The following is a 26,735-nucleotide window of genomic DNA, read 5'->3' as shown; positions in this document are numbered from 1 at the left end:
ATAAAAATCAAGAAGTCATGACAACATAGTTCTCCTGCTGCACCAAATGTTAGAGCATACAGAAAGAAAACAGAAAATGGAAAAAAAAAAAGCATTATTAATGCTACGCAAATTTTGATTTCCTAAGTTAGTAATTCTTGTTTTATTAAATAGATGTCCTTACAACTATCCCAGATGACAAAATGCACCCTTCCTTCACTCCATTAGCAAAAGTAACTCTAAATACTGCTTTATGTGTATTTTACTTCTCCAACTATCCTTCAAGATTTTTTTCTACAGTGACAGCATAGTATAAGACTTTCGCTTTTTTTCTTAAAATATAGAAAAGGATAGATCCAGAAGATGAAAGCATCCTCTAACCATAATTTACACACACACACACAAAAAAAAGGGAAAAGAAAAAAATCTTTTGCTTCAGGTACATTTGTCTAATAAATCCACATTAAACAGTGTTGTTCCTAATTGCAATTCCTATTTCATCCCAAGACTTCCATTCAAAACTTGAAATACAATAGAAATTGTTGCAGTTGAGTATTCAACAGGCAAAATATCTAGGAAAAATACAGAAAGCAAAGTGTTTCCCTTCCAAAAATTTTTAACCCCATCTCATCTGCCAGCATCTCTTTAATTTAGCACTCTTGAAGAAGAAAAAAAAAAAAGCCACCACCCACACTATGGAAGGTTGTTCCAAAGTAGTCCACACCAAGAAGGGCAATATGAGCAATCTCCATTTGTAACTTAAGTCAAAAGACTTCCTTCATCTGCCTTTGCCTTCAGTTTAAGCTAAACAATATAAACATGAAAATTCTAATTGTGCCTTCTTGTTAGTTTAGTACCAGTGAGGGGACAGAAAGAAGCTTTTCAGAATGGCAGAAAAGGGAAATTAAAAGAATTTGGATGGGAAAACCATGGTAAACTTTGCTCCTGAAGCTACAGGTGGACAGCAGTAGAACATGGATCTAGAGAGAAATCTAAGCAACACAGGCCACACCAAGTGGCCACATTTCTTCCACAAGCACACTTACATTTCTGACTTGAAAACACAGTTTCATACAGTTGTATAATCTGTCATTGACAAATGCCTTGCTCAAATTACTGAAGCCTACAATTATGAGGTTCAGAACTCAGATTTACACTAATGCATTAAAAAAACATGCAGCGCTTAAAGAACTTGATTAGAATCCATTTAGAAAAAGCTTTTATTTGCAGCATTACTGTCATCACTTACCTTGCTCCAAAGATATACATCAGCTGAGCTGAAGAGGGCAGCAGAGGACAAGAAATGAAAAAGCAAAAAAATGATTTTTTTTTAACACTTGCATTTTAAGATAAACGATATTAATGCTGACCTTATTAAAGCATTTATAGGAAATTAAGATAAAATATTTAGCATATTGTTTAAAACTGACACTATTTTTGTACAGAGTAAGTGCTGTACATTTTACTCCATTATAATGTTGTTTTTGACTAAGTAACTTTCCAAATAACACAATAATACAAACAGATTACAAAGACTAGGAAGGATATTTTTAGTTTAATCTTTTATCACGTGCTAGTTTTATTTCATTTGATTTAGAATTTTTATATTCTATTTAGTATTTCAAAAAAGTGAGTTTAAGGCAAACAAGTCACACTACATAGCAAACAGTCAAAAAAATAGGCTTCTGTACATTAAATCTAGATATTTAATATGGGTGGATAACTATGGACACCTAAAAATGCTTTTATATGATAAAGAAGCCATCTCAAGGTATAATGTTAATTATATAAAATAATTAGAAAACAAACATAAAATTCTCTTTTATTCAGAGTAATGCAGAACTAGATGGAAAGCATTCCTCTGCACAGCACCAAGCTACAACCACAACCAGAATGCTAACCAGGTCAATAAAGTACAAAAACTTATGCCAAATCTGCAATTTGCAAGATACCAGCAGTCTATCTAGAAGCTCTAGCTTTTGCACAACTGTACGAGTTTAGGGCTTTCTTTTTTTTATTTAGGAGGCTCAAGCCTAAAAGTCATTTATTCTTTTTGTATTGCTACCATTTACATTTGAAAATGAGTCAAACACAGATGCACAGAGAGAACAAAACGCTGCCTGTGAGGTTAGTTAAGCTTTCTGGGGTGAACTCGCTCCACCACTGACAGCATGACAATGAATTGCTGATATCAAATGCATCAATTTCCCCAAGTACTTGACTTCGAAATAGCAATGGTACATCAGGTAGATAGAACGGAAATTCTCTGAAGCAGTAACTAGAAAACAGGAGCTTCAATAGAAATCCCTAAGATAGTTTACTATAGATCTTGCTCATGTAACCCTTGGGTCCATGCCCTAGGCTTCTGCATGTGAATCAAACTCTGCTCACTTGAACATTCAAGACCAGCATGTAGGTACAAAATTTTACTGAGCTAAGGTCTTGAAAAAGGTATGCTGATAAACAATATATTTTTCCTTCTGCCCTATCATGAGTTCAACCTTCATTTCTTAGACTCTTCTAGCTGCTCAGCTTTTAAAGGAAAAGGAAATGAGAACGGGCTTTCTGGAACCACACATAGGCCAAGATCAGGCCCAGCCAAGACTATCGTTGCCTGGCTTCAAAAGCTACATTCTAAAGGCAGGAAAGAACAAAGCCCAAAAGTGGTTTGCCACATTTGCAAGTGGCAAGGAGAAGGGGCAACAATACACCCACAGATGTCAAGTAAAATATTTATTCTCCCTCAGAATCCTCAGTTTTTAGCTCAAGTGACCAATAACCATATAAATCGTAACAGTGCTAACTTTCTCCACTGAGTTTCACTGCTGAGGACAGGAGCTGTTCCACTTAAGGACAATATGATTCTTCAGCAGCTAATTTTCACCATTCAAGTTGATAACGCTTTAGAAGTTATTTTAATCACGTTCTGAACATCTGCACACCTCGTTGGTAGTAGGGGTATTTCAAGCTAGTGTGGGTAGGGAAGCGTGGCAAACATTTCCTTTCTAGTGTGAGTCAAATATGTTAATGGAATGTTTATCTGTACCTGCAGGTAGCAAATCTATTTTAAGAAGTCATTATTTTAATTAATACATTTGAAATCAATGATTCCGGGTTGACTAATACAGGGAACAGTAAAACATCCTTGTTTGATCCAAGCATTATTGTAGTTATGCTTAGGAAGTCAAGGTCAGCTCGGGTCTAGTTTACATGCCCAGTCTGTACACTGGCTTGCGCTTTCTCCTCTTCTTCCCTTAGTAGGGCATGATCAGCTAGGCAGAACTTGCATTTTTACTAGGAAATTATTTTTGCTGTATTTTGTCTCTAACATATTACCATAACAAACCTAAATACAGCTGCATTTCATACTCATTACAGAATTTTAGAAAATAGCTGCTGGGGCAGTTAAAGAAAACAGCCTTTAAACTCTGGTCCTGAGTAATATTTAGGTGATTTCTGTCATTCTCAGCGGTGAGATGCACTGCAGAACTATTCACAGTGCCATACACCTGACTGGGTTAAACAGAAATGCTTGCAATTTACACGGTTAGGCACAAGCCTAAGACAATCTTGGGACCAGGTAGCTATAAGTAAAAAGTCACCACAACGCCATCCAATACTAGGTACTAAGGTAAGTAGAGTATTCAGGAGTCCTGTGAGCCTGGAGGGCACAGGAAGGCACCAGATGGGGAGAATGTAGCAAAATATGCCTGGTTTACTTTAATACCTAATGGTGATAATCATTAGTGGAATCAGATTTATGTGGCATTTATAAACAAAAATGTTAACAACGACAAAAAATGTTTTCTACTCTGAGAAATTTATGCAGTTAAATACCAGAAAATAAACAAGATTTGTATTAATATCAGAACAGTGAAGTTACTTTCACCCCAATAGAGCTAATACTCTAAAAGGAGCCCTCAGATACACCAGGGGTAAGGAAACCTGGGAGAGCAGAGAGGAACAAAGGTCACCTTCTCTGTAAGGTCGCTTGCAGAGGGAACTCTGCTTTGAAGTTCTCCAACATAGAGAGGGGGAAAAAAAAAAAACCCACAAAAAACCACTTAGGATTAAGGATGGAAAACTAGAAAAAAAAACTTGGCTACAGAGGAAAAAAAAGCCATTCATAGAGCAAACTTACTTTTTAAATGCCAAAATGAGGCTGCTCCTTAAATGACGCATGTCAATAGAGGGTGTGCTTGATGAAGACACTGTAAATGACACAAATATTTCTAAATAGTCATTCCAACAAAAAAATAAAAAGTCATGTAAATCAGGACTTAAAATAAAATATTTTGACTTAACGAATGCTAACCAATGTTTGTAAATCTAGAAACGTCTTAAGAATATAGAGGATATAGCAGTAAGAGACCTGGCTTTTATCAGCTCTTAATATGCTCCCTTTCCAAAGGGATCAAGTATTTTAAAAGAGAGACTATGACTTTTCATTGCCCTACAACCAACAGTTAATACCTGTTAGTCTTCCACGCAAATCAGTATTAGGACTAAGCACCTTCTGTAAAAATTTAACAAGACCAAAGAAAAACTCTGTAAAAACAAACCAAAAACCCCCTAAACTCTAACGAAGAAAACTTAAGGCAGTAGTTTTGGAACAAAAACAAACAAAAAAGCCTTAAAAAACACCTTAAAGTAGGCTTCACAACTTTCTTGTTTTTATGATATTTTTAAAGATATTTATTTCTGCTCACATAAACTACTTGACAAGAAACAAAAAATAAATCTATATAAAGTGCTAATCACATAATTAAGTTGATAAAATTCACATAATTAACTAAGGGAGAAAAATGAAGAAAAAAAGACACAAGCCTTTAACAGCCCTGAGCTGTTCTATTCTAAATGCTGATACTTACAATATTGGATAAACATTAAAGAAACTATATCATCATTTAAAACCAGATGTTCCTTAGAGCTCATTTACATATATGGTCTATCTTTGCATCTTTTTCCTTGGTTAAGTCCTTCAAATAGCTATACTGTCTGCACGCAGCATAACTGTCTTTCATTCCAGAAAAACCAGCAATGTATGTATGAAGTTATCATAATCTCAATTTGGTATCAAGTCCCTCGAAGGAACGAGGAGTTGAAAAGGGGGCCCTCCAGGTCCCTTCAGCAAAGCCTACAATATTGTGTAAGGTAGAAGAGAATTGGAATAAAAACCTCAGTTCTTTCAGAACTTGGGAAATAAAAAGCAGAATAAACACCCACTAAACTACCCTTTGGTCAAACACCAAGCATTTGGAAACTGAAAACGAATGTTGCAAGTGTTTTATTTCAGCTTGGAAGCCTTAGGAGAAGTGGATTTCAAGAGAGCCTCAACCCAGATCTGGCTCCGGCGGCACAAGAAACTTTTCGCTCCCAGGACGAGGCGCAGGCAGCGTCTCCGTGCGCTCGGCCGCCGCTGGCGACCGGCAACCTGGTTTCCTTAGCAACAAACAAGCCTTGGAAAATAAGCGGCTGACAAGGGAGCGCCGAGGAACGGCAGGATAAAGGGAAAAGCGGCTCCGTTTGCTGCCGCGCGTGCCCTGGTGCCTCAGCTGATGCTTCAGAGTTTTCATCTTGGCAGAAGCAGAAATCCATGCATTTTGAGGCATGAGAAGCTGAATCAATAAACCTAGAGAGCAACCAGCATTAATACCCAACCTTCGCCTTCCCTCACTACACTGATGAGGCAATCCTGAACTGTTTTCGGCATCACATCTATTTTTCTTCTTTGTAATACTGCAAAAGAAGCCAATCCACAAAAATTCAACTGATTAATATATATGCCTTATCATTTCTTAGGTGCTAATTAGATTTATCAGCATTCACTGCAGCTTGGTAGACTATTTATAGGAGTATCTTCCTTTAACGCTCAAGTTCAAAAGCAAGCCTGTAGGATCCCATGAATTATTAACCCTTGTCTTCGTAAAAAGAAATACCACTACAAGAATTAAGACACACGGCACATAGACAACAGCTAAATAATACATTATGTAGGGCTAATTTCATGCTGGTAAGATGTATACAGCCTGTTAGTACCACATTCCAAACTGACCTTCCTAGTTAGCAAAAATGGGGTGTATGTGGGATCCCTACTTTTTCATGTAGGCAAAAAACCCAAATAGCTTCTAGAAACTGAAATATTTCATTTGTCTTATCAAACAACTGCCCTTTCAAAAGAATTCAAAGGGAGGACGTTTGCATTTTTCAAGGGTAATGCTTTTTGTTGGAATAAGAGCGAAAGATGACACAATGTAAAGACAACCTCAAAGATTAGCTAATTCCTAAAAATAACTATTTAATACAAGTATTAAATAAATACTTAATAACTACTTATTTTTCAGCATAATTTTATTAGCTACTGGAATTGAAAAAATATCATTGACATACTTCAGTTTTATAAGGACACTTTTTAGAAGTTTAGAAGTTTAATATTTGTCATCTTAGATGAACAGAAGACTATTTTCCATTTTACTATTATCTTCCAGCTCATGCTACTTTAAAGTTTCAACAGTCTCCCAACTGCATGGTGTAGAGACTGCAAGCAACTAACTGTTTACACTTCTGCCTCAGCCTTGGACATAAAATTTCTGCTTAAAATGGAATTCTTACATATCAGATTTAGTCCAAACTCAAGGGTTTTATTAATGAGTACATTAGTAAATATAAATCTTGTTTAAATTTTCAAAAGAAATGGGTGTGCTTCTAGTTAACCATGAAATTGTGCCACACTCAGTTAATGACATGACTTTTGCAACACTGGCCATCAAAATAGTCTTACTGTCTATTAGGAAAAAACCCTTGAGTTGGATCATTAATATCACAACCTTACCACCTAATTAGCCCGCTAAATTCATATATGCAACTTCCACAGACTAATGCACCCTCAAATTATTGTCTATACTGATCAGTTCTTTAAAGCTGATTCAGTCTGCAATAATTTTGTTCAGAGCCATACTGCAACTGGTGCCATGAGCAACAACAACAAAAAAAACCCCACCACACACAAACCAGAAACAATCCTGCATTAAAGTCTTCAGAACCAACACACAAGAGCCAAAGCTTCCTTAGGCCTTCTTGAAATATCTATGAGAGAATTCTGATCAGTGTACATGGTTGTGATTCCTATGTGTGTATATATATACAGGTGTGTGTGCATGTATAAAAAAGTAAATTGTATGGCCCATTTCAACATAAAAAAGGGGTTTAACAAAGATATGTCGTCTGGAATTGGCAGTTTCAATGAACAGTCTCACATCCTCTCAAAGAGGACCCCCACATAATAAAAGCCTTGATACATCCATCCATTTTTAAAATATCCCTAAACCTCTAGGCTGTAAATCTCAACCTAAGTTATCTTATAAGCAAAGGACTGTAAGCACCTGGTAACATACAACATTAGAGATACTTACACAGAGCAAGAACATTTTTCAGCTTTCCACGAGCTGCTTCATGTCTTATTTCTGCTACACGGAATCCAATAGTATCAACCAAGCAGTTATTTTCCTAGAGATAAAAATCAATCATTATAAATAAACACAGAGAAGACATTCTGATACTTTGTATTTTTTTAAAAAATATTTCCTTCCCACAGGGCACTGTCATTTTTGTATTGATACTTGATGAGAACACTGAAGGTGCTCTACAGACATGCACACTACACAGCTACCTAGATCAGTTACCACTGATCAAGATTTATCCAGTTTTCTTACTAAAAAGAATGGTACCAAAAGCACAGAGGAACAGTTAGAAGCTTTTTAACCTCCAGACCCAAATTATGCAACACACGAGGAAATTAAAAAAAAAAAAAAAAAAACACACATGAAGACTGATTACTGAACCAGTAATACTTGTGTCATAGACTAAAAGATTATTATGTTTATGTTTTTAGCACTGAGAAGGAGAAAGGAAAGAAGTAAGAGAAAAGCACAGTAAAAAAGCCACCAGTAAAACAATTGCTTCAATAACCTAAAATACAACAGGCAGACTTGATCACATTAGAGTGTATTCAGAAAATTAGTGGAATCTGAATCGTTCAGAGAACACACACAGAAACAACTATGCAACAGTTATTTTTACGATTTAAACTCACCTGCAGCTGAGTACGGGCAGTTTCAACATCAGGGAAATTTTTAAAAACATAGTCTGCGTAAGTTTCTGCATCAAGTTCCACTCCCAACTCATGCATCACTTTGAGGACCTTAAGGACACCTATCAAAGCAAAATTTGGGACACTAAAGTTTCAGAAGATTCAAACATTTCAAAAAACAGAACTCGAGAGGGAAAAAAAGAAAAAAAGAGCACTCATTTTCAAAAATAAGAAAGGACATGTCCACCTCCTTCTCTATACCTGCAATGCAAAATCCTGAATTTTTCATTTTAGTTACTGCACCATCAAGAGCACCAAACTCTTCACTTGTTTGAAAATCGGTAGCATAGAAAGTTATTTTCTAACACCGGGAAAGATATGCTAATTATTGTTAGCCATTTCACAGTACATCTTCTAAAGCTATATGCTTTAAAAGCTACTAGCAATGCTACTAAGCCTGAAAAAACCCACAAATCGGTAATTTATTTTAATTACATAATCATTTTCAAGATAAAAACTCATTCTTCAACACTATCTTCTTCACTTTTTTCCTAGCACCCAAGCTAATTAATAGACCAGCTTGCAAGATCTCCATAGATGTCTACAAAATAAAATAACATTTTTGTAATCAAATGGGTTGATAAGTTTTAATTTCAGTAAATCAGCTTCTATCTGGAAATTCAAAGCAAGTCTGGAGCACCCCAAGTTCCCACAAACCCCAAATGAAACTGGACAACAATTGCACTACATTCCAATCAAATTGGCCAACCAGACTTTATATTAGCATTGTAGATACACATCTGAACGCAAAGAATATCAAATCTTAAAGCAGTTTCAGTAAATACTTTTTAAGTATATTTTGTGCTTCTTTTTAATTGCTTACATTCTTCTGATTTGCAAAAACTTCCTACAATAGCCCCAGCTAGCAAACTCTGAGCTCCTGTCAAAACCTATACAGGTATCACCATTTTTTACTGGTCTAAAAATGATTTGTCAGTTGCTGCAGGACACCAGTACCAAACAGCATATGTTTTTTTCAACTTACATTTCATAGTTATTACTTTAAAAATGTAAAGTTTCCCAAAGTCCCCATCTTTGCCCTGGAGTGCCACCTATGGAAAAGTGACACTTCCATGAATATTTTATGCAGTGCACTACGGTGCAAATAATCAAATGTGAATTCCCTTTGAGCACTTAAAAATACATGCAGGCAAGTCACACTAAATTAAAGTCGCATCATCTGTTCAAGTTTGCCTTAAACAAAACTCTGTCCAATTTTGGCCCAGAATCTGCAAAATTATGAATAAAGAATTAATAACACTGAGTCCTTCTTGATACCTTTCAAATTTTGACAGCTATTTCTATTTCATGTTTGCAGCTTCCCAGAACACATATTAAGCCCTCTTATGTTAAAGCCTTTTCAGAAGTAACCGAGTTTGAAATGGTATCACTAGGAGTAGCTGTTTAAAGACAGAACTGGATAGCACAAGTGAATGAAGTGCAGGAGCCTCCAGAGATTTAGGCTCAAATCTGTATTTAGAAGAGTGCAGAAAATGCCTCCCCACTGCCTACTAGAAAACGCTCACAGAGGCTTCACGTTGCCTGGCACAGCTTCTGAGCAGAAAAGGACACGTGTGGACACGAGCAGAAGACTGTGATGCAGACGAAGGCACGCCAATGACAATACCAAACACAGCCAAATTAACGCCAAATTAGAGAGAGAGGAAAAAAAAAAAAAAGAAAAGAGAGCACCAACAGCAACAAAACAAAGAAAAACTCTGGCACATATTTCTTCATCTCTGAGGTAGCCAATGCAGGTTTTTTTTTTTTTTTTTGAATAGCAGAATTATATTGAAAATCAAAAAAAAAAATCTTACAACATTTTCCACCTCAATGAGAGCAGGAACTGCTTTATTATCAAATAAATGTCTTTGCCACTATAAAGCAATAAAACATTCCCGATTCAAGCAAAACACTGTAATAATGTTGACCGTGTGCATGAAAGAGCATGTACCTGCTTTTGGAAAATCTTTGCTCCTAATAACAATATTTGACAATACACTAACCTCTCTCACCCTGAAGCAAAGAACATCCTAAAAAAAAAAAAAAAAAAGGCAGACAGAATTGCAATTGCACTACCTAACAGCAACAAGAATATAACAAAAACAACGTTCACCACCGAAAGGCCTTTGATAAAGAATTAGTAATTCTCTCTCTCCCGCTTTTCTCTCCTCTGTAGAGATGTAATTCTTTGTTCTTTTACTAAGAACTGCTATCTCTAGTCTATCTGATAGCTCATTCAAAAAGTCTGCATCAATTTGAACTTTTTTTAAAAAATACATTTGTCTATATCCTGGAGTTATAGACAATTCTAGTATTTTTTCTGTCTTTGGAGTGAAAAAACAAAAATATTAATGAGGGTAATAAGATGCAGCATCCACATCAAAGTTTTAGTACATTGACTCATTGCAGCGAATGCTCAGAAACTCTACTGAGTTTTTATCTTCAATACACCCATAAAACTAGTTTCTCTTCTTGACCTAGATCATTTTTTGCTATTTTGTGTTGAGATATGTAAGGTTTGGTCAAACTGGGTACCCAAAATCAAGTAACTGAGTAAAAAGAAGACCGAAGGAGGGAACAGAAGACAAATATTTCTGTCCTCCTTTTTGTCCTCACTGGAAAAAGCACTGAACATCCTAACAGAAGCAAGAGAAAGTAACCTTCCTGCTTCAAATCAGTATATCCAAGAAAAAATACAGAAGCAATGAACTAAAAGCTGGTCTGAGAAACTTGCTGCTTCGCAAAGGTGAAAAGTGAGGCTTGTAGCTCAGTCCACTTGAATTTCCTGTTTGTCCACAGCAAGTATCTTCTTCCTGAAGTGATGCCATGAGAACGGGTGGAATTTCTAATGCAGTAAAATACAGTTCAACAAGTGCAAAGGCAAAAAAAAATGGGGCTTAAAGCTGTTTTTGTGCTTTTGTGTATTGAAAAAAATCCAGTTCGAAATGTGAGGTTATATTAAAGATGACAGCAGAGTATCACAAACATCTTTGCAATACTTTTAAATTCAGATGTCCTCAGAAAGCTTATTTGCTGAAAGACTTTCTACAAAGCAATACTTCAAGTGTTTATTTGGGAAATTCACTATCCTCCCTCCCCCTGAGGGACTTGCACACTTTTATTTACCTTTTTGTCCAACCTGGGACAAAATAAAAACTGAATTAACAGTCACTAATTGAGCCTTGTTCATATGATAAAAACAATTTACTGCATTACATAAATGGAAAAAAACAATCAGATTTTGTAAAACTTCCTTTAAAGACAAATAAAGGGATTATATGGAAGGTGACTACGCTATGTCTCACCGCAACGTAAGTCAAGAACTTCTACTTAACTATGCAGCCCTCCCTGGTTGTATTGTATCATCTGAAACAGGGTGAATTCCAGTGCCAATAACCTTTTCAGATCTACCACATAGTGATCTATATTTTTAGAGAGTCCTTGAAGGGCTTAACAGCATTTATTTGGATAAACCTATGGAAATAAACCGCTATCAACTTATGTAACACGGATGCACATAAAAGCATGCCCCACCTAAAATTATTTCCTTGCACTAAAAGACTGAAAATAGCTGTCATTGTCTCTCAGAGGCCGATCTCTCCATGGCATACTTAAACAATTCCTTGCTTTGTTTTATGTGTACTAGCTTCCACTTTCTTGCTTTTCTCTCCGACTCAACTCCAAGACACAGAAGTTGAATAATTTTCTTTGATATCCAGTGTCAGCTTCCCTAATGTAATTAGGATTGCTACTACTTATATAATGGCTTGGGTCATGTTACGCTTATTGATTCAGGCATTTTTTCCTTTTGGCTCTGGATAGGTTGTTGCTTATATATTTTTATTGTCCTTTAATGATTTAGCTTATTATCTATGTTATACGAGCTGTTTGATAGTTTTGGTTTTGCCCCAAGCTTCCCCCCTGCATGTTCAGACTTCCCCATACTGAGGGAATACTTGGGGGAAAAAGCAATTATCACCTCCTTTTTGTTAGGAGACATGATACACTGTCTATCTATACTACAATTTTTAACTGTTCTAAAGCACCATTTTCTAATACATTTTCTATCGGCACTCCTACATTCTCTTTACAGCATTACTCTTCATTATTTCTATTAAATCATTCCAGGGTTTTTTTCCCCATTTACTTTCTTCAGATGTATTGCTTCTATTCTTAGATGGTGGATCTCATTTTATTAACTTTATTATTTGTTTAATTTTAGAAATGAACCTAAGTGAGCTTACACATGGTTAAGAACACAGTAAAGCAATTATACTGATTTTTCACTACAGAAGAAAGCACACAGAAGGCTTCTCTCCTCTGTTTTAAGAATTGTATATTTACTGACCTTTGCAGGTATAGGCACAACTAATCTGCACACTTGAAAATGCAGACTGAAAGACCAAGTGCTAGGTCACAGAAACATACTTGCAAATCCACAATACTTACATACAGCCATACAGAAAATTCTGCATCTGATGCCTTTGTAGATAGGAAAAGTAAGGCCTCCCTAGAATATGGTAAAGAAAGCTAAAGTTGATCTCTTAAGGGTTCCTTCGCTGGTTTTCTTCCCAAGTTTCTTACCTGACTGCCAGCAGAAGCTGCTAGTCAAAGTACAGATGATTTCTATAGTAGAAGTCCACACTTACCTAAGAGTTAACCTCTTTCTTCACCAGAAATCATATGAGATCTGAAACTTAGTTTTTTCTCAACAAGCAGGTACGGCTTTAGTCTTGGGACCTAAGCCTAAAGCTATTAATGCTTTCAACATTTCTAATACTAGTGTTAAGAAGGTGAAGTGCTACTTGTAGTAACAGGAAGCATTTTAGTAGGCAGCATCTACATATGGTAGATGTGGTTTGAAAAGTGTTTCAAACTACTTATTTTTGGCTACAATGTTTTTCAAGTAAAGATAAACATTATTTACAAATGTGACCCAACTGAAACAATGTTTCTACAGTTTTAGAAAAGATCATTGCACTTTTAAGATTATTCTGAAAACCTCCGCGAAGATAAACTTGGGAAGTGCTCTAACAGAAACAGAGCCTAAGGAGTTAATAAAAACCTGAATATTGTTTTCACAAAGGCTTTTTGAAAAGGCTTGAGACATTTTTATAGCCAGAAACAATTAGGGAATACTTGTTTCAGCATTTCTTCCAAACTGGAATATGACTGTATATTTAAGATAAAATTGCAATATGAAGAGTCTGCTAAAAGCACTTTTTTTTTGTTTGTGCATTTTGTTTGTCACCCAATGTCACACTAACAACTCTGCATCTCATTCTAAAGCACATTATACTGTGAGATAAGATGAAAAAGACAGTTTTTTGTTTCCCCAAGGGGGAAGTACTTCTGTTAAAAGCATCTTTTTACGATACCATTCTTTCTGAATTACCAATAACGCAAACCAAAGAACTAGATACTGTACTCTAAAATTTAATATTTGTTCAATTCTTATTCATATCCCGTAGACAGCCCCCTGTGTAACAGGGAAAAGTATGCTAAATGCTTAAGCCTACTTAAGAATCCTAAAGATTGAGCATTTCTGTCCTTCAATCAGTAGGCTGTCAGGTCAGGCTCACAGATGGAGCAACGTAAGTTCTCATGCAGTTTTTATTCTTGTAAGTAAATTCACATTTGACTTATAAAGGTATATATAAGAAGTTGGTTTAAAAATATATGTATATATATATAATTTTGCAGCGCAAAGGAGTTGTAACATAGCCTTAATTTCAAATGGTTCTCTCAAATTTCTGTTTTGTCAAGAGTAAACTATGAACAGGATAAAGAGCAACTGAAAGGCAGTAAGAGTTCAAAGAGTTAAAAAGATGTTTAAACTTTCACACATTTTTCCTTTTAAATTTGTAGGATTGTACCATGATTAAGCAGGATGGGTGGTTTTCAAAAAGCCTTTCTGAAGGAAAAAAAATACTTGCAACAAAATACCTCAGGCAGCAATTCTTCACTTACTTTCAAGAGTTTGCTAAATTTGTATACAATGTTGTAGCAAAAATCTGTGCATTAAGTTTAAAATAAGCAACCTAAACACATATCAGATAACTAACCTTGAAGATTCTTCTCTTTCTGGTATGCAACAAGCAGTGGCCAGGAATAGTGAGGTCTGAGGGGCAAGCCTTCCTCTTTCATGATCTTCATCACCTCAATGGCCATATCTAAAAGCATTCATAAAATAATTAAACAGTGATCAAGTACATCAAACAAGCATGTGTTAAATAACTAAATAAGCAAAGTACCTGATCTCTTGGTCTCCAAAGCACAACGCAAAATAAATGGTAAAGGTGCTGAGTGCATTTTTGCTTCTTTTAACTCATCACAATACTGTTTCAGCTTGCTCATAGGCTGTAAAGAATTTTAAAAAATATTTTAATATATTTTTCCATTTAAATATTTTTTTAGGAATGTCTGATTCTTCTAGTGTTTATAAAATGGATATTATGCATGGCAAACATTAATGGATATCAAAGATATACTTTGTGAATTTAATCTTATTACGTAAAGTTAATACGAAATATTAAAACCATTCTGCTTTTATTAACTACACAAAAAGTCTACCACTTTCAATCTTGAGAGTCATATTACATTATAAGTAAATATAAATAATAATACTAAAACTAATAAATATATAGTAGTATCATATAAATAATATATAGGCATACTTAAGACAAAAGAATTACTATGCTGCATACCATATCTGTATTTACACAATGCTGTAAGAAAAAGCTACCCTGGTCCATATTATCACGTGATAAATGAAGAGACTTCAAAATACGGAAACTTATGTCTTCAAAGCCTTGAGTAATCAAAGTCAAACACAGGTTCATTGCATCTAGAAATAGGAAAAGAAAAACAAAATCAAATGTATAATGAACTATGCTAGCATTAAGCCACTAAGGAAAGCAAATATGTTTTAAAAGTATCACTGACATCCTCTTCAGCATCAATCAAATAATCAATAATCATAATCGAATTTGAGACTACCTTTTTCAGCATTATTTATGCTTTCAATGGGATCCACTTTTCCTACTAGAAATACCATGTCAAAAGTTGTAGAACCGTCACACTGTAGCATGACAGAAGGGTATAAAAGAAACATTCCCAGACATTTTAAAAAGAGGAAAAAAATAAAAAAAAAATAAAGAAAAAGGAGATGAAGATTTTCAACAGTTATCAAGCAGATTAAACACCCTGGGATCCAAAAGTGACTTTTAAAGAAAGTTATATTCAGTTTTTACAATCTCTCTTGTGTTAAATTCATGAACAGCTGTTGTAACAGAAGTTCTGCTACTGTTACCTGCAGAAAGGACTTCAACTTCACAACTTTCCTGTAAATACTTAATAAATTTTATAGAATAATATCTTGATATATTAATTTTGTAAGCAAATTAAGGATTTTTTTTTATATTTAAGAAAAATCTATAAAAATGATTTAAAGCAGAACAAATGAATCCATAGACAAGATGGAAAAAATGATAGATTACTTTAAATATTAAATAAAAAGCAACTATTTTTGGAGACATTACTTACTGTTGCTATGACCTGAAAACATTTGTCCTCTAAACCTTGAGTCGTTATTTCCATGGAAAACATTGGGAACATACCTGGAATTAACTCCTTTTCAAATTTGATGCGCTCTTTAATGTCTTCAATGTACTGAGGATATCCAGCCTTGGCAAGGCTTAAAATCACCTGCATCAAAACCCTATCCATAAGATACCCTTCTGTCTTCTCAACCTCTTCTAGAGTCTGGAAACAAGAATAAGTATTAACTTTACCAAGCTTTATACTGACTGAAAATCTGATACATTAGAAAAAACACATTGACAAAAAGGCAAAGTTGTTTTTTTTTTTTTTTTTTTCTTTTCACTGGTATTAGACACACAGAAGACGGTAAAGAGCACACCAATCATCTAAAGTGTCTTTAACACTTCTAGATTTTAAAAGGAAAAAGGACTAATAAAGTGATAACAAATCTCTCTAATCACATATAGGAGGTATATAAAAAAAATGCTTTGAAAAAGATTGCAGTTTGTCAAATTTTTTGTTATTGCCAGGAAGGAGGCTGGTTGAAGATTTGCTTAATTTATAAGCCACAGAAATAGATTGTTTCCCACAACCTCCTCCCTGAGTTGGCCCTTCCATTTGATATTACTCACTAAACTCAAATCGATTTTCTCTACTGTTTCCTTGTGGAAACTTTAACTAAACAAAAGTCTGTTTTGCAGATGAGTACACGGCAAGTTAGCCTCTAAAGCAGCATTATCCTTCCTAAGCTCTGTGAACAACTAAATTTACTTCTATGTCTGTTTGGTAAATCCTGCAAAAAATCAGTTTTTGAAATTTTTGAATGGGAAAGATCAGTAGCATTGAAGGGAGCAGGCATATTTAACTTTATCCATACAACATAAACTGTCGCTTGAGTAACTCCCTAGTGAACATTATTCACCATACCTTCACACAAAGTAAAAAGCAGCTACCAGAAGAAAAACTTCTTTTTTTTTTTTTTAAAGAAGTACAAAAAAAAGTAGTTTCAGTTAACCAACTACTCAGACACAAACAAAAAAATATTTGCTAATGTAAGCAAGTTTTAAAATACAGTATTTTTACTGTATTTTATCTGTAGTATCCCCTAGAGATAAAAAGCATTTCAGAGTTAAAACTGAATATAATACAACCCAAAACATATTTAAACTCAAACTTCAAGATACCTTTTTGATGCTGTCAGCATCACCCTTTTCAGCATACACATTCAGCAATGATAAATAGGTGTCTGGACCAGGCTCAACACCAGCCATCCTCATCACTGAAAGGATATTTTCTGCACTCTTCATATCTCTAAAAGTATTCAAAAGAAAGAACCTCAATCGATTTAATCATGATATTTATTGCAACTTGTATATTTTCTCATTTAGTTAATAATGAAGTAAATGGAACAAAATGAACAAAAACAGTCTTAAGAATATAAGAAGCATGAACAAACCTATATTTTAACTAAATAAAAACCAAAGATAAACAAAATATTTGCACTGTTATCCTATTACTCAGAATGTTTACTTCAACTTCAGCAACTGAAAAAGTGTCAATACTAAAGCACAGCAATTTTTTCCCAAATAGTATAAAAAGACAATAATTATCCTGAAATTCAACCTTGTCAAATACAAGAATACTTGTTTTGCCTCAAACTGCATGCATAGGTCTTTTATAGATTATTTTTCAAAGCCACAAAATGTATTTTCCAAAACCATTACATTACTCCAAGTTTTGCAGCTTTTAAGTTTTCTGTACAGTATCAATATATATTGCAGTAAATTAAAAACAAACAAAACTGTATTAACATTACCCTGATCTTGCATGACCTTTCACAAGGCTGCTGAATACCGCCTCCGTGATTGGGAGATCTTTATTCTTCATAAATCCAAGAATCTTACTGAAAAAAAAATAACAAATGATGAGAACTTTTATTGTTTGAAAAGATAAAGTCTTGAGCAATTTCTGTGCTGCTGGACAAGTACTGCATCAAACAGATGCAGGTAATTATTTTATGAAACAATTATATTTTAGGATGCTGCATAACATGGTCATAATACAGTCAATTTCATTTTTTCTGATGAATTATATTTATCATTTAATAACATACATAGACATGAGGATAGTTTTTTTGATTTTATCTTTGTCATGCTCAGCAATCGCACTGCTATAATTTAAAAGGTAACCTTTCTAAAAATTCATGCAGCTAACATTATGCAGCCATCGTGACCATCTGTGTAATTTTTTTTCTTATTGATGTTATTAAGTACGTTGGTCCATCACATTTTTATTTCATTGACGTATGCTTCAGCTGCATCTAAGAAACTACTATTCAATGCTGGTTTAAAATATACTTAATGCCCTCTGCTTTGCTCATCAAATACTTTAGGATCATCTGAACAACGGTTTGAACATTAATGGCAGGAAATCTGACTAAATACATCTAGAAATCTGTTTGTCAGAACATAAATGCCAAGGAATACCTGGCTCCTTCAATGTCACCCTCGTTGCAATAAGCAGCAATCAATCTCTGATAGGTAACCTGCAGAAAATAAAGGAGAAGTTCATGATTTTTATCCAAGAAATGACACTGCTTTTGGGATAGAAGACATCATTAGAGGCTACCTACTCGATTGGGCTGCACATTAGCTTCCTCCATTCTGGCCAAAAATTCAGTTGGAGAGAACTTATGCTCATTCTGAAGGTAGACCTTAAGCAAAGCATTATAATGGCTTGCGTCATACACGGCACCTAAAGAAATATTTGAGACAATCAAACAAGTGTAGACTCTCCAAACTATATATATGATAACTATTCCAGCTAGTTAATTTCATACTGATTTTATTTTGTTGTACAACTTTACATACAATCAGGTTGCTTCCTTTTAGTCACCTTCGCAACATGAAACAACTACTTAATGATGCACATTTCCTTTTAAAAGGCTAAAACATCAAGAGTACAAAAATATCTTTTCTCTCATACATTCCATTCTGCAGTCTGCCATTTATTTTGCAGATTTAGCAACACTGTGCTCAAGAAGCAGTGCTTCTGTGACACATTTGTAGATAAATGACTAATTTGAAATAAAAACATCATCTAAAAAATAGTTGGCAACATTAAGAATACTCAGGCCACCAGATACCAAGGTAAGTGGCCAACACCTATCTGAGGAATAAAATGCATTCTTACAGTAATGAAAAGCAAGCAGGAGTATGATTAAGCACTGAGAAGGGAGAAAAGAAGGGGGGGGAAATTGTTATTAAACACCCCTAGATGTCAGTATAACTCCCAGAATAAGAAAGAGGTCTCTCACTGCAATGACAAATCCTAGTTTTCATTTGCTAATGAATATTTACCATGATGACCTAACATTTAAACACCATTAAAATGCATTCAGTCCCATGTTACAAAGAGAGCAACCTGGCAATACTAAAGCACCTGGGTGTTCTTTCATGAGGGAGTAAGAAACAGACCTACCCAGCGCTTTCATTTTGTCCCATATCATATGGGCTAGCTCTGTTCTTTCAGATGACACCATCTCTGGTAATAAAGCACCACAACTTCGCAACAGAAGCAAGGCCTGGTTGCTGCCTGGAGATCCTAGAGGAAAAATAATAATTTTATTAAGAAAGCTAAGGTTAAACAGAAGGAGTCACATAAATAAACATACACATACATAGATGCAACAAGTCTGACATATAAAAACCACGGGGAGCTATATTACTAAATGAATACATGCATTTTGCCTCTACTGCTTGGTTAATCTAAGGTAATATTTACATCAGTTATTTAAAGTATCTTCATAGAATATTACTGCCTAAATTTAGGGCTTTTAGGTTCCTATGATAATTTTTACAAGTAATCATACATACTTTTGAAGAGCTAGGCACGATGAGCACTTTTGAATAATGTCTCAACTCTTTTTTTTTTTTTTTAATTCTTTTTGTAGCTCTTGGATAGTAAATGGGTTTCTGTTTTTCCTTCCAGCCAAAAAGACACCACACAACAGAAAGGTCACAATAACAGCCTTTTCAAAGTAGCCAAATTTGCATAATCCCATATTGAACTCACATGTACATACCAACTTCTAGTAGTGCTTATGTCAATTCAGGATTACACCCAAAACAGGTAGGATACTCTCCAATATCGGCTTTTGTTTAACTGTGTTAATGCAGACTTCTAAATAAGCTTTAAATTCACTCCAAAAGACACAGTCCTATAGCCCTGAGGAGTTTGCAGTCTATTCGACCTGTTATTATATTGCTCTGCTATAGCAGAAACTACTGCTAACCTCCAGTTTTCGTTCACGAGGTGAGATCATTCAAATCTAAAGCTAAAAAGGCAAGTCAGCTAGCAAACAGTATGAACTGTACAACAGTATCAATATCTGAATGCTTCTTTTAGAATGAAAACTCAACCATTATTAGAAAATGAAGTAAAAAATGAAAAGAAAAGCTTCATGTCTAAATTTGTTCATATAGTACACACTTAAAATTAGTAGAAAAAAATAAAATGCGAGACTGACACATACTTTTCCTACACAGAAGAATCTTCTTTGAAGTTTGTAAGTTTTACTGTAAAGACTAAGCAATGACACTGCTATACGCTGAAAATGCTTAAGGATAAAACACAGCATTTAGTAGAGCACTGAGGTCAGATGAGCAGAAATTCAAAAAGCAGCACAACAAAACTTAAACTCAGATGATCTAATACTCACAATTCCCCAATCTAAGATCTATAAAGATCATTTCATTGGAAAAGAAATATAACCTTTGGGCCAATTTCTGAACCTGCACCATACAGTGCTTAACACTAGCATCATTCTGCTACAGCACTGCTACTCAAGAGACCTTCAGCACAAATTTCCACTATTAGCATCTATTCTAGCTTCTATCCACAGGCAAGTTCAAACAAATGAGACCACTTTTGCCTAAAGAATAGTGAAGGAATCTAAGGACAAGTCAACTTTCTCCAACTTCTGTACACAACACCAGGGGCTCCCAAAAAGAACTATAAACCTAGTTGTCAGTCTTGGGCTGCACTACTGCTCCAGAAGCAAAGCAAGGCAGGGCTGCCAGAGATGCTCAGGCTTGAATGACTCAGTCTTCCAGAAAGACTTCCAGTCCGCGCCACTATAAAAGCTTTGCAAGTGATTTCCAAATTGCCACACCAACACACCAAAGCTGCATACAGCCCAAGAGAGAGGCAGAAGCTGCAGCCAAGAAAGGCTTCTCTAGTTGCTGGTAACTCTAACAGAAAATTCACCTATTCCAGAGTGTGCCACAGTAGCATAATTTGCAATTAATTATACAACATTATGGAAGCACCTACATGATTGCAAAATAAATGCAAAATAAAATAGAAATGTTCAAAAGCAGAAAGAACACCTCAAAAAAAATTCTACTCAGCAGCAGAAAGTTACATAAGGTCTAAAACTGGACAAATATTTGATAATATTTTTACTAATGACTTTGTTGAAATATAAAAGAAACAAGAAAAAAATGTCAGGAATGTGAGTACGGGAAGGTAGAACACAAGACAGCCACATCAATTACCACTTTTTTCTGTAATTAAAAGGAGAAGAAGGTTATAAACACATACAAATCATTTTTAGAAACAAACTGTAACCTCCCACACTTTTGCTAAATTAATTTGTAATGTTGCTGCTAGAAATATAAATGAGGATTGAGATTTTAAAATGGAAATATTAGTCCTTTATTCAAATGGCACCCTACGTAAATCCTTCGAGAAATTTTACACCTTTTTTAAGCCTAAAAAAACACCTCTGCTTGAAATACACTTATTTGGCCAACTGAAGTCATTAAGAGCAATTATCTGCTTGCTAGGATGACTCCCTAAAAGCTGTGTAACTAATCAAAATCATGAACAATTGTGTTTTGAAGGTAAGCACAGAGACATAAAACCTTTGCCTACCTACACTCACAAATTATAAAATCTAAAAAGGGATCAGAATCAGAAAAGATATCACAAGCAAAAAGTCAAAACTAAAGCAGCTCAACAGAAAGAGAGCAAGAATTAAAGACTCAGCTTTTAAACAGTAAACTGCAAAACTGAAGGAGCAACTCAGCTTCATAAGCCTAACTATACAAAACAGTCCAGAAAAGCAACTCAAAGCTTTAATTAAGTAATGACTTGTCTTTTCAAAGCTTTTAAAACAAGTAATAGATATTGTCATTTCTCAATATGCTCTCATAGATTACGAATGCCAAACCCCAATTGGATATCTCCGCTGCCTCATTTTTGACCTAATCGGTACCAAATATCATCATCAGTCATGGTACAGTTTATAAAAGATTATTCTGGATATTTTTAGCCAAAGGAGTGCTGAATCTTCCAGAACGAACAATGCTTCTGCTATTTATTATCTATCAAAAAACGAATGATTCCAAATATCTACAAATACCTGAGCATGGGGGAACTTGGTATCAGCTCGGGGTCCCCTGTGGGTGCTTGGGGGGAACTCCATTTTAAGAACATCATTGACATCTCTAGCAGGTACATAAGCTACAAGGACCTTAGCATTTTTAAAATAAGCTGTATAAAATACAATCCCTATTGAGTTCACAGTACAGGTTATATGCAACATATGAAAGTTAATATTCAGCAAGGATGAAAATGTAACATTACTGCATAAAAATCCATACAAAGCAAGTGAATAACATCTCTAAAACATTTAAAGTCTGTTCACCAATGCATGCATTAAGTTAAAGAACATCCAAAAGACAAAATTAACATTTCTTGCAACTAAAAGCTTACCTTCCCGGCATATTTCATGGAAGATTTTTAGCAGAAGTGTTTTAGGGATGCGGCCAGTTTTTCTGACAGAGGTATCCAGTTTATTTAATGCCCAGTCAAACTGCCACGTCCGTCTGCTTTGAATTTCTGAAGTTGGTTCTTCTTTAACTCTTCCCTCCTGTTGAGGTGCAACTGTAAGGAATCTTGTTGGGTACATCGGATTTCTGCTTAAATAAAAACAAGCAAAGACACTGAGCTTACACTTCAAGTCACTTTGCAACTACCCCAGACACACTTAAAAATTCTAAAAAAAAAAAAAATCTTCTTCTATTTCTTTTTCCTAAACAACCAGTTTCTCAAAAGCATTCTGCATTGATCTAAACACATGTAGGCGATTCATCTCACTGTTAGTCTGTCTACCTAAAAAGATGGAACCAGTCGTATATATTTGTTCAGTGAGAACTATTTGAGGTTAAAAATAAAGTATGATAACAACATATGTAATGAGGTGTTCTTTTTTCCTTTTCTAGCAAAACAGGAGTTTGCCTTAAAAAAAAAAAAAAAAAAAAAAAAAAAAAAAAAGTACTTGTGTGTACTAGAAATGTGACAGGCTGTGCAGGACAAAGTATCAATGAGCATATGCACTTTTTGAAGTCTAAAGTGTATGTGCATAAACTAAGATAATCCATCTCCATACAAAGAAAGTAGCAAATACTGGACTTTAAATTTCCCTTCCCTCCTCACTGTCCTTCTAGCCCAGAACTCTACACCTGCATTTCCTAAGGGCTCTACACTCATTGAAGTCTGAGCAGATTTTATGCCCCCTCCCACCACGGAAGGTCCCGAAGGCCCCCATGGTACCAGCTGTACATTTTGTTGCAAGCACAGGTGGAGGTGAGGAGGGCAGGCATCACTTCCCACGTGACGGGAGCTTCTCACTGCTACCTCCTCTGCTGGGTCACTTCTCCCCTACCAGCACCCGCGCAAAGACCCAGCGCAGAGAGTCGGGCAGAGGGAGAGCCTGGGGACACTTCAGAGCTGGGCAGCACGCACCATAGGCTGCTTCCTGGCAGACATAAAATATCAGTGCCCGTGGGGCACGGCGCACTGCAGAGAAAAGGCAGTAAGAGGGTTCCTGTTCCAGCAGGTTAGAGAATGCAGTCGTCTCCCAGTGGCCAGCAAACACCAGAACAAACCAAAGGGCTTGGGAATATGTGGCTAAAAGCAGAGGAACGTGGAAGAATTAAGAAGTAAAACATTACAGTTGGTGGCAACTTGTCAGACCAACTCTAACAAATACTTTTATTACTGATAATACCATTTCTCACTAGAAATCTACATTCCCCATTTTCCCTGCTTTTTCTTCCTGTTTATGTAGGTTTGTTTCCTATTGCATCATAGACAAAGACAGACTACTGCCACAAAGAAAACTAAAGCAAGAAAACATTGAGCTAATTACAGCACAAGCGCCACAAAACTCCTGGGTTTCAGATTAAAATGGAAATTAAAAAAAAAAACTGCTGTAGTTTTTTAGTTATGTTAAGTCTTATGCCACACAGCAAGCTTTTAACCATAAAACTGGTCTGCAATCACATCTTCACTAAAGCACATCCAGTGCATTAACAAAGTCTTCCTCTAAGGTTCTCTAAGGCCAAAAGTCACCAACATTGTAAAGCCTTCCACATTGAAAGACCTGATGGCTATAAACTTCCATTTGTTACTACAAGTAACAAAAGTAACAATTTACAAGAACAGATAAACCTTAAAACAGAGAAAAACATACAAATCGGTTTTTTGTTTAGCTTTTACAAAAACTGTTAATCATGAACATATATTAACTAAGTAAACTCAGACTAGTAATGCAGGGGCGAATGGAGCAAATCATTTTTAGAAACATCAGCTGTATTCAATAAATATTTTGTGGACTTCATTCAATTCCCAAACACTTTGGACTTGCTTCAAAAATTCATTGCCACAACTGGCAAAAACAGAAGCAATGTCATCGCTAAAATACAGAATGCCCTACAAGTAAAAAGGAATCAAGAGTATCTAATTCATCAAGTATCATACTTGTAATAATATTAAAATATTAATTGTAATGAAATATTAGAACAACATACTTCTTTAAATTGGAACTTTCTTGTTTGGAAGATTATAAATTAAGCTTAGAAAAAATTCTAACAAACATGACCTTAAAACGGCTGATCTTACGCAGCACTACAGGTTAAATTAGATAGCTTCACAACGTAAATACATTTTTTTCCTCAATTATTTTAACTAACTTGGTTCAGAATCAGATGCAATGCTACATAACACAAAGTGTTGCAGCACTACTCCAAATGCTGCAATAGACATTTACTTTGGTCATTATCCTTAAACTATATTTTAAGATCTCATCCATGTGAAATGCCACTAGCAAGCATAAGGCACACAACAAACTTTAGATCTATTTACTTATCACCTGATTCTTCCCTGAACTGTGTAATTTCTCTTCACTGTGTTTCAAAATTGTGTTCCTTCGTAGCCACGCGGAAAGAAGCTCAAGAAGATAGATTAAGACTAACGCCAACTGCAGTGGTCTTCCATGATAAAGTGAAATCTCTCCTACACTCACAAGATGAAAAGTAGCCTTCCAATTTTCAGCTTTCTCCCTACATTCATGAGGATTAAAAATGTAGGTCCCACCCACATAGGAAAGGTTATCCCATTAGATTTTTGTAACCCCAACATACAGTACTTTACTTGGCAATAAAGGTGACCTTGTTCCTCCCTCCCATTTAGCTTGGAATGTTTGTGAAGCAATTTAAGCATTTACGCATTTTCTGTATTTCTAGAGTAAATTTAAGACATTTGATTTTCTAAAGGCAAAGATGACTGTTATTTGCACAACAGCACAAATAAAAAGGGTCTCCTGTCTTTCCCAAAACTCAAAAAAAGTTGGTGGTGGTTTCATTGATCTGCCAAGGCAGGAACTTTAAGTTTCTGTAACAAAAAAAACAACAACCTGCAATGATTAGACAGGAACCTCAGGCTTCCTGGAGAGTATCTTAACTGAAGTTTTAAGTGATTCACAAAAAGCAAAGCAAAAAAACCCTTGCCTGGTGCTACTTTTTAAGAAAAGGAAGTCTATATTTAGAGACCTTATACTTTGGTCAGAAAGTCATATACAGCTCATGGAATTTCATTATGACAATAAGTTTCCTCAGCATTACCAATATTAGTTCTACTAAATGTCTCTTCTGAGGTTAATGCAGATCACTTTTAGCACTGTGCTAATATAAAGCAATTAAGCATGTAACTTTGGACTTCTGTCCACTTCTGACACGCTTCCAAGTATGACAATGAACAACATGAAGCAACTTATTTGCTGCTAATTTATATAACTTGGATCCCACAGACAACCACGAATCATTGGGGTTTTTAACAAAGGGCTTCCCATAGCTCAAATCAAATCCCCAGATATAAAACTAGATTCCTTAACAAAGTATTCTCCCTATCTCACCAACACGCTCCCCATCCTGTAGAAACATGCTAAAACTTATCAAAATTAAACAAAGTCTTTACAAGGAGCATTCAGAAAGTGTGGCATATGGCACTCAATTTCATCTGCAGGTAGATACCCTCTGAATTAGAGGGAACAAATAATGCAAATCTTGTTGAAGGAGCAGTTTTCACTCCAGAGCATTTTGCCACTTTGGAGGAGATGCTCTTTTCTCTATAACCATGAGAATCAATACCTAAACTTTCAGGTAAGAATGTCAGAATTAAGAAGTGGCAGCAAGGCCAGAAATACTTGGAGAGGTTTGCCTACAAGGAGTTTACTTGATCTTCCCACTCAGTGTGTTTTATGGGTCTGTATCTCAGTCGTAACATCAAAACCTGAGACCTAGAGTACGTAAAACAAAGTCCCCAAAAGATATTCACACCTTAACTCCAAATCCTCTACGGACATGTCTGGCTTCTTATAGCATTCTCAACTGCCAGCTACTATAGCAAATTTAAGTATTGTTTTATTTTGTGAAGTTTCTATAAAGAAAGTTCCAAAAAAGATTTTGTAAAGTAGAAATCATTGCAGAGCTAAAGTCTGTTGTTGCAGATCTGGAGTTTGTTGCATTGGTTTGTCATGACACATCTGTTCTATTCCAAGTGCAAGGTATGAAAAGGTCTTAGTACAGCTCAGCTTAGTGTATATTTCATGGCATTTAATACTAGAAATAGACATGTGAAACTGAAAACAAGCCTTAGATTTGGTCTGCATTTTTTGCTATAAAATGGTCTTCAAGCACCCAGTGAAAACAGATAC

General features: G+C 35.4%; 1 protein-coding gene across 1 annotated transcript in view; it reads right to left on the bottom strand.

Annotated features, from left to right (window-relative positions):
- The window catches only part of LRPPRC (leucine rich pentatricopeptide repeat containing), a 77,393-nt gene extending 51,009 nt beyond the window's left edge, over positions 1 to 26,384 (bottom strand). Inside the window, exons 1-15 of the mRNA XM_088527420.1 lie at positions 26,359 to 26,384; positions 22,454 to 22,659; positions 19,154 to 19,276; positions 18,306 to 18,427; positions 18,160 to 18,218; positions 17,490 to 17,576; positions 16,858 to 16,984; positions 15,751 to 15,895; positions 14,839 to 14,978; positions 14,386 to 14,491; positions 14,197 to 14,304; positions 8,072 to 8,190; positions 7,392 to 7,485; positions 4,121 to 4,190; positions 1,229 to 1,256 (exon numbers count right to left, since the gene is read on the bottom strand). Of these exons, the coding sequence (XP_088383546.1) occupies positions 1,229 to 1,256; positions 4,121 to 4,190; positions 7,392 to 7,485; positions 8,072 to 8,190; positions 14,197 to 14,304; positions 14,386 to 14,491; positions 14,839 to 14,978; positions 15,751 to 15,895; positions 16,858 to 16,984; positions 17,490 to 17,576; positions 18,160 to 18,218; positions 18,306 to 18,427; positions 19,154 to 19,276; positions 22,454 to 22,659; positions 26,359 to 26,384 (1,560 nt within the window). The remainder of the gene's footprint in view (positions 1 to 1,228; positions 1,257 to 4,120; positions 4,191 to 7,391; positions 7,486 to 8,071; positions 8,191 to 14,196; positions 14,305 to 14,385; positions 14,492 to 14,838; positions 14,979 to 15,750; positions 15,896 to 16,857; positions 16,985 to 17,489; positions 17,577 to 18,159; positions 18,219 to 18,305; positions 18,428 to 19,153; positions 19,277 to 22,453; positions 22,660 to 26,358) is intronic.
- Positions 26,385 to 26,735: the final 351 nt, after the last annotated feature.

Source organism: Tinamus guttatus, unplaced genomic scaffold (genome assembly GCF_059628265.1).
Source record: "Tinamus guttatus ecotype Peru unplaced genomic scaffold, ASM5962826v1 Tinamus_guttatus_pri_ptg000286l, whole genome shotgun sequence".
In the NCBI taxonomy this organism is placed as follows: Eukaryota; Metazoa; Chordata; class Aves; order Tinamiformes; family Tinamidae; genus Tinamus; species Tinamus guttatus.
Note: the sequence above shows the minus strand (reverse complement) of the source record. Positions and strands in the feature narration are given on the sequence as shown.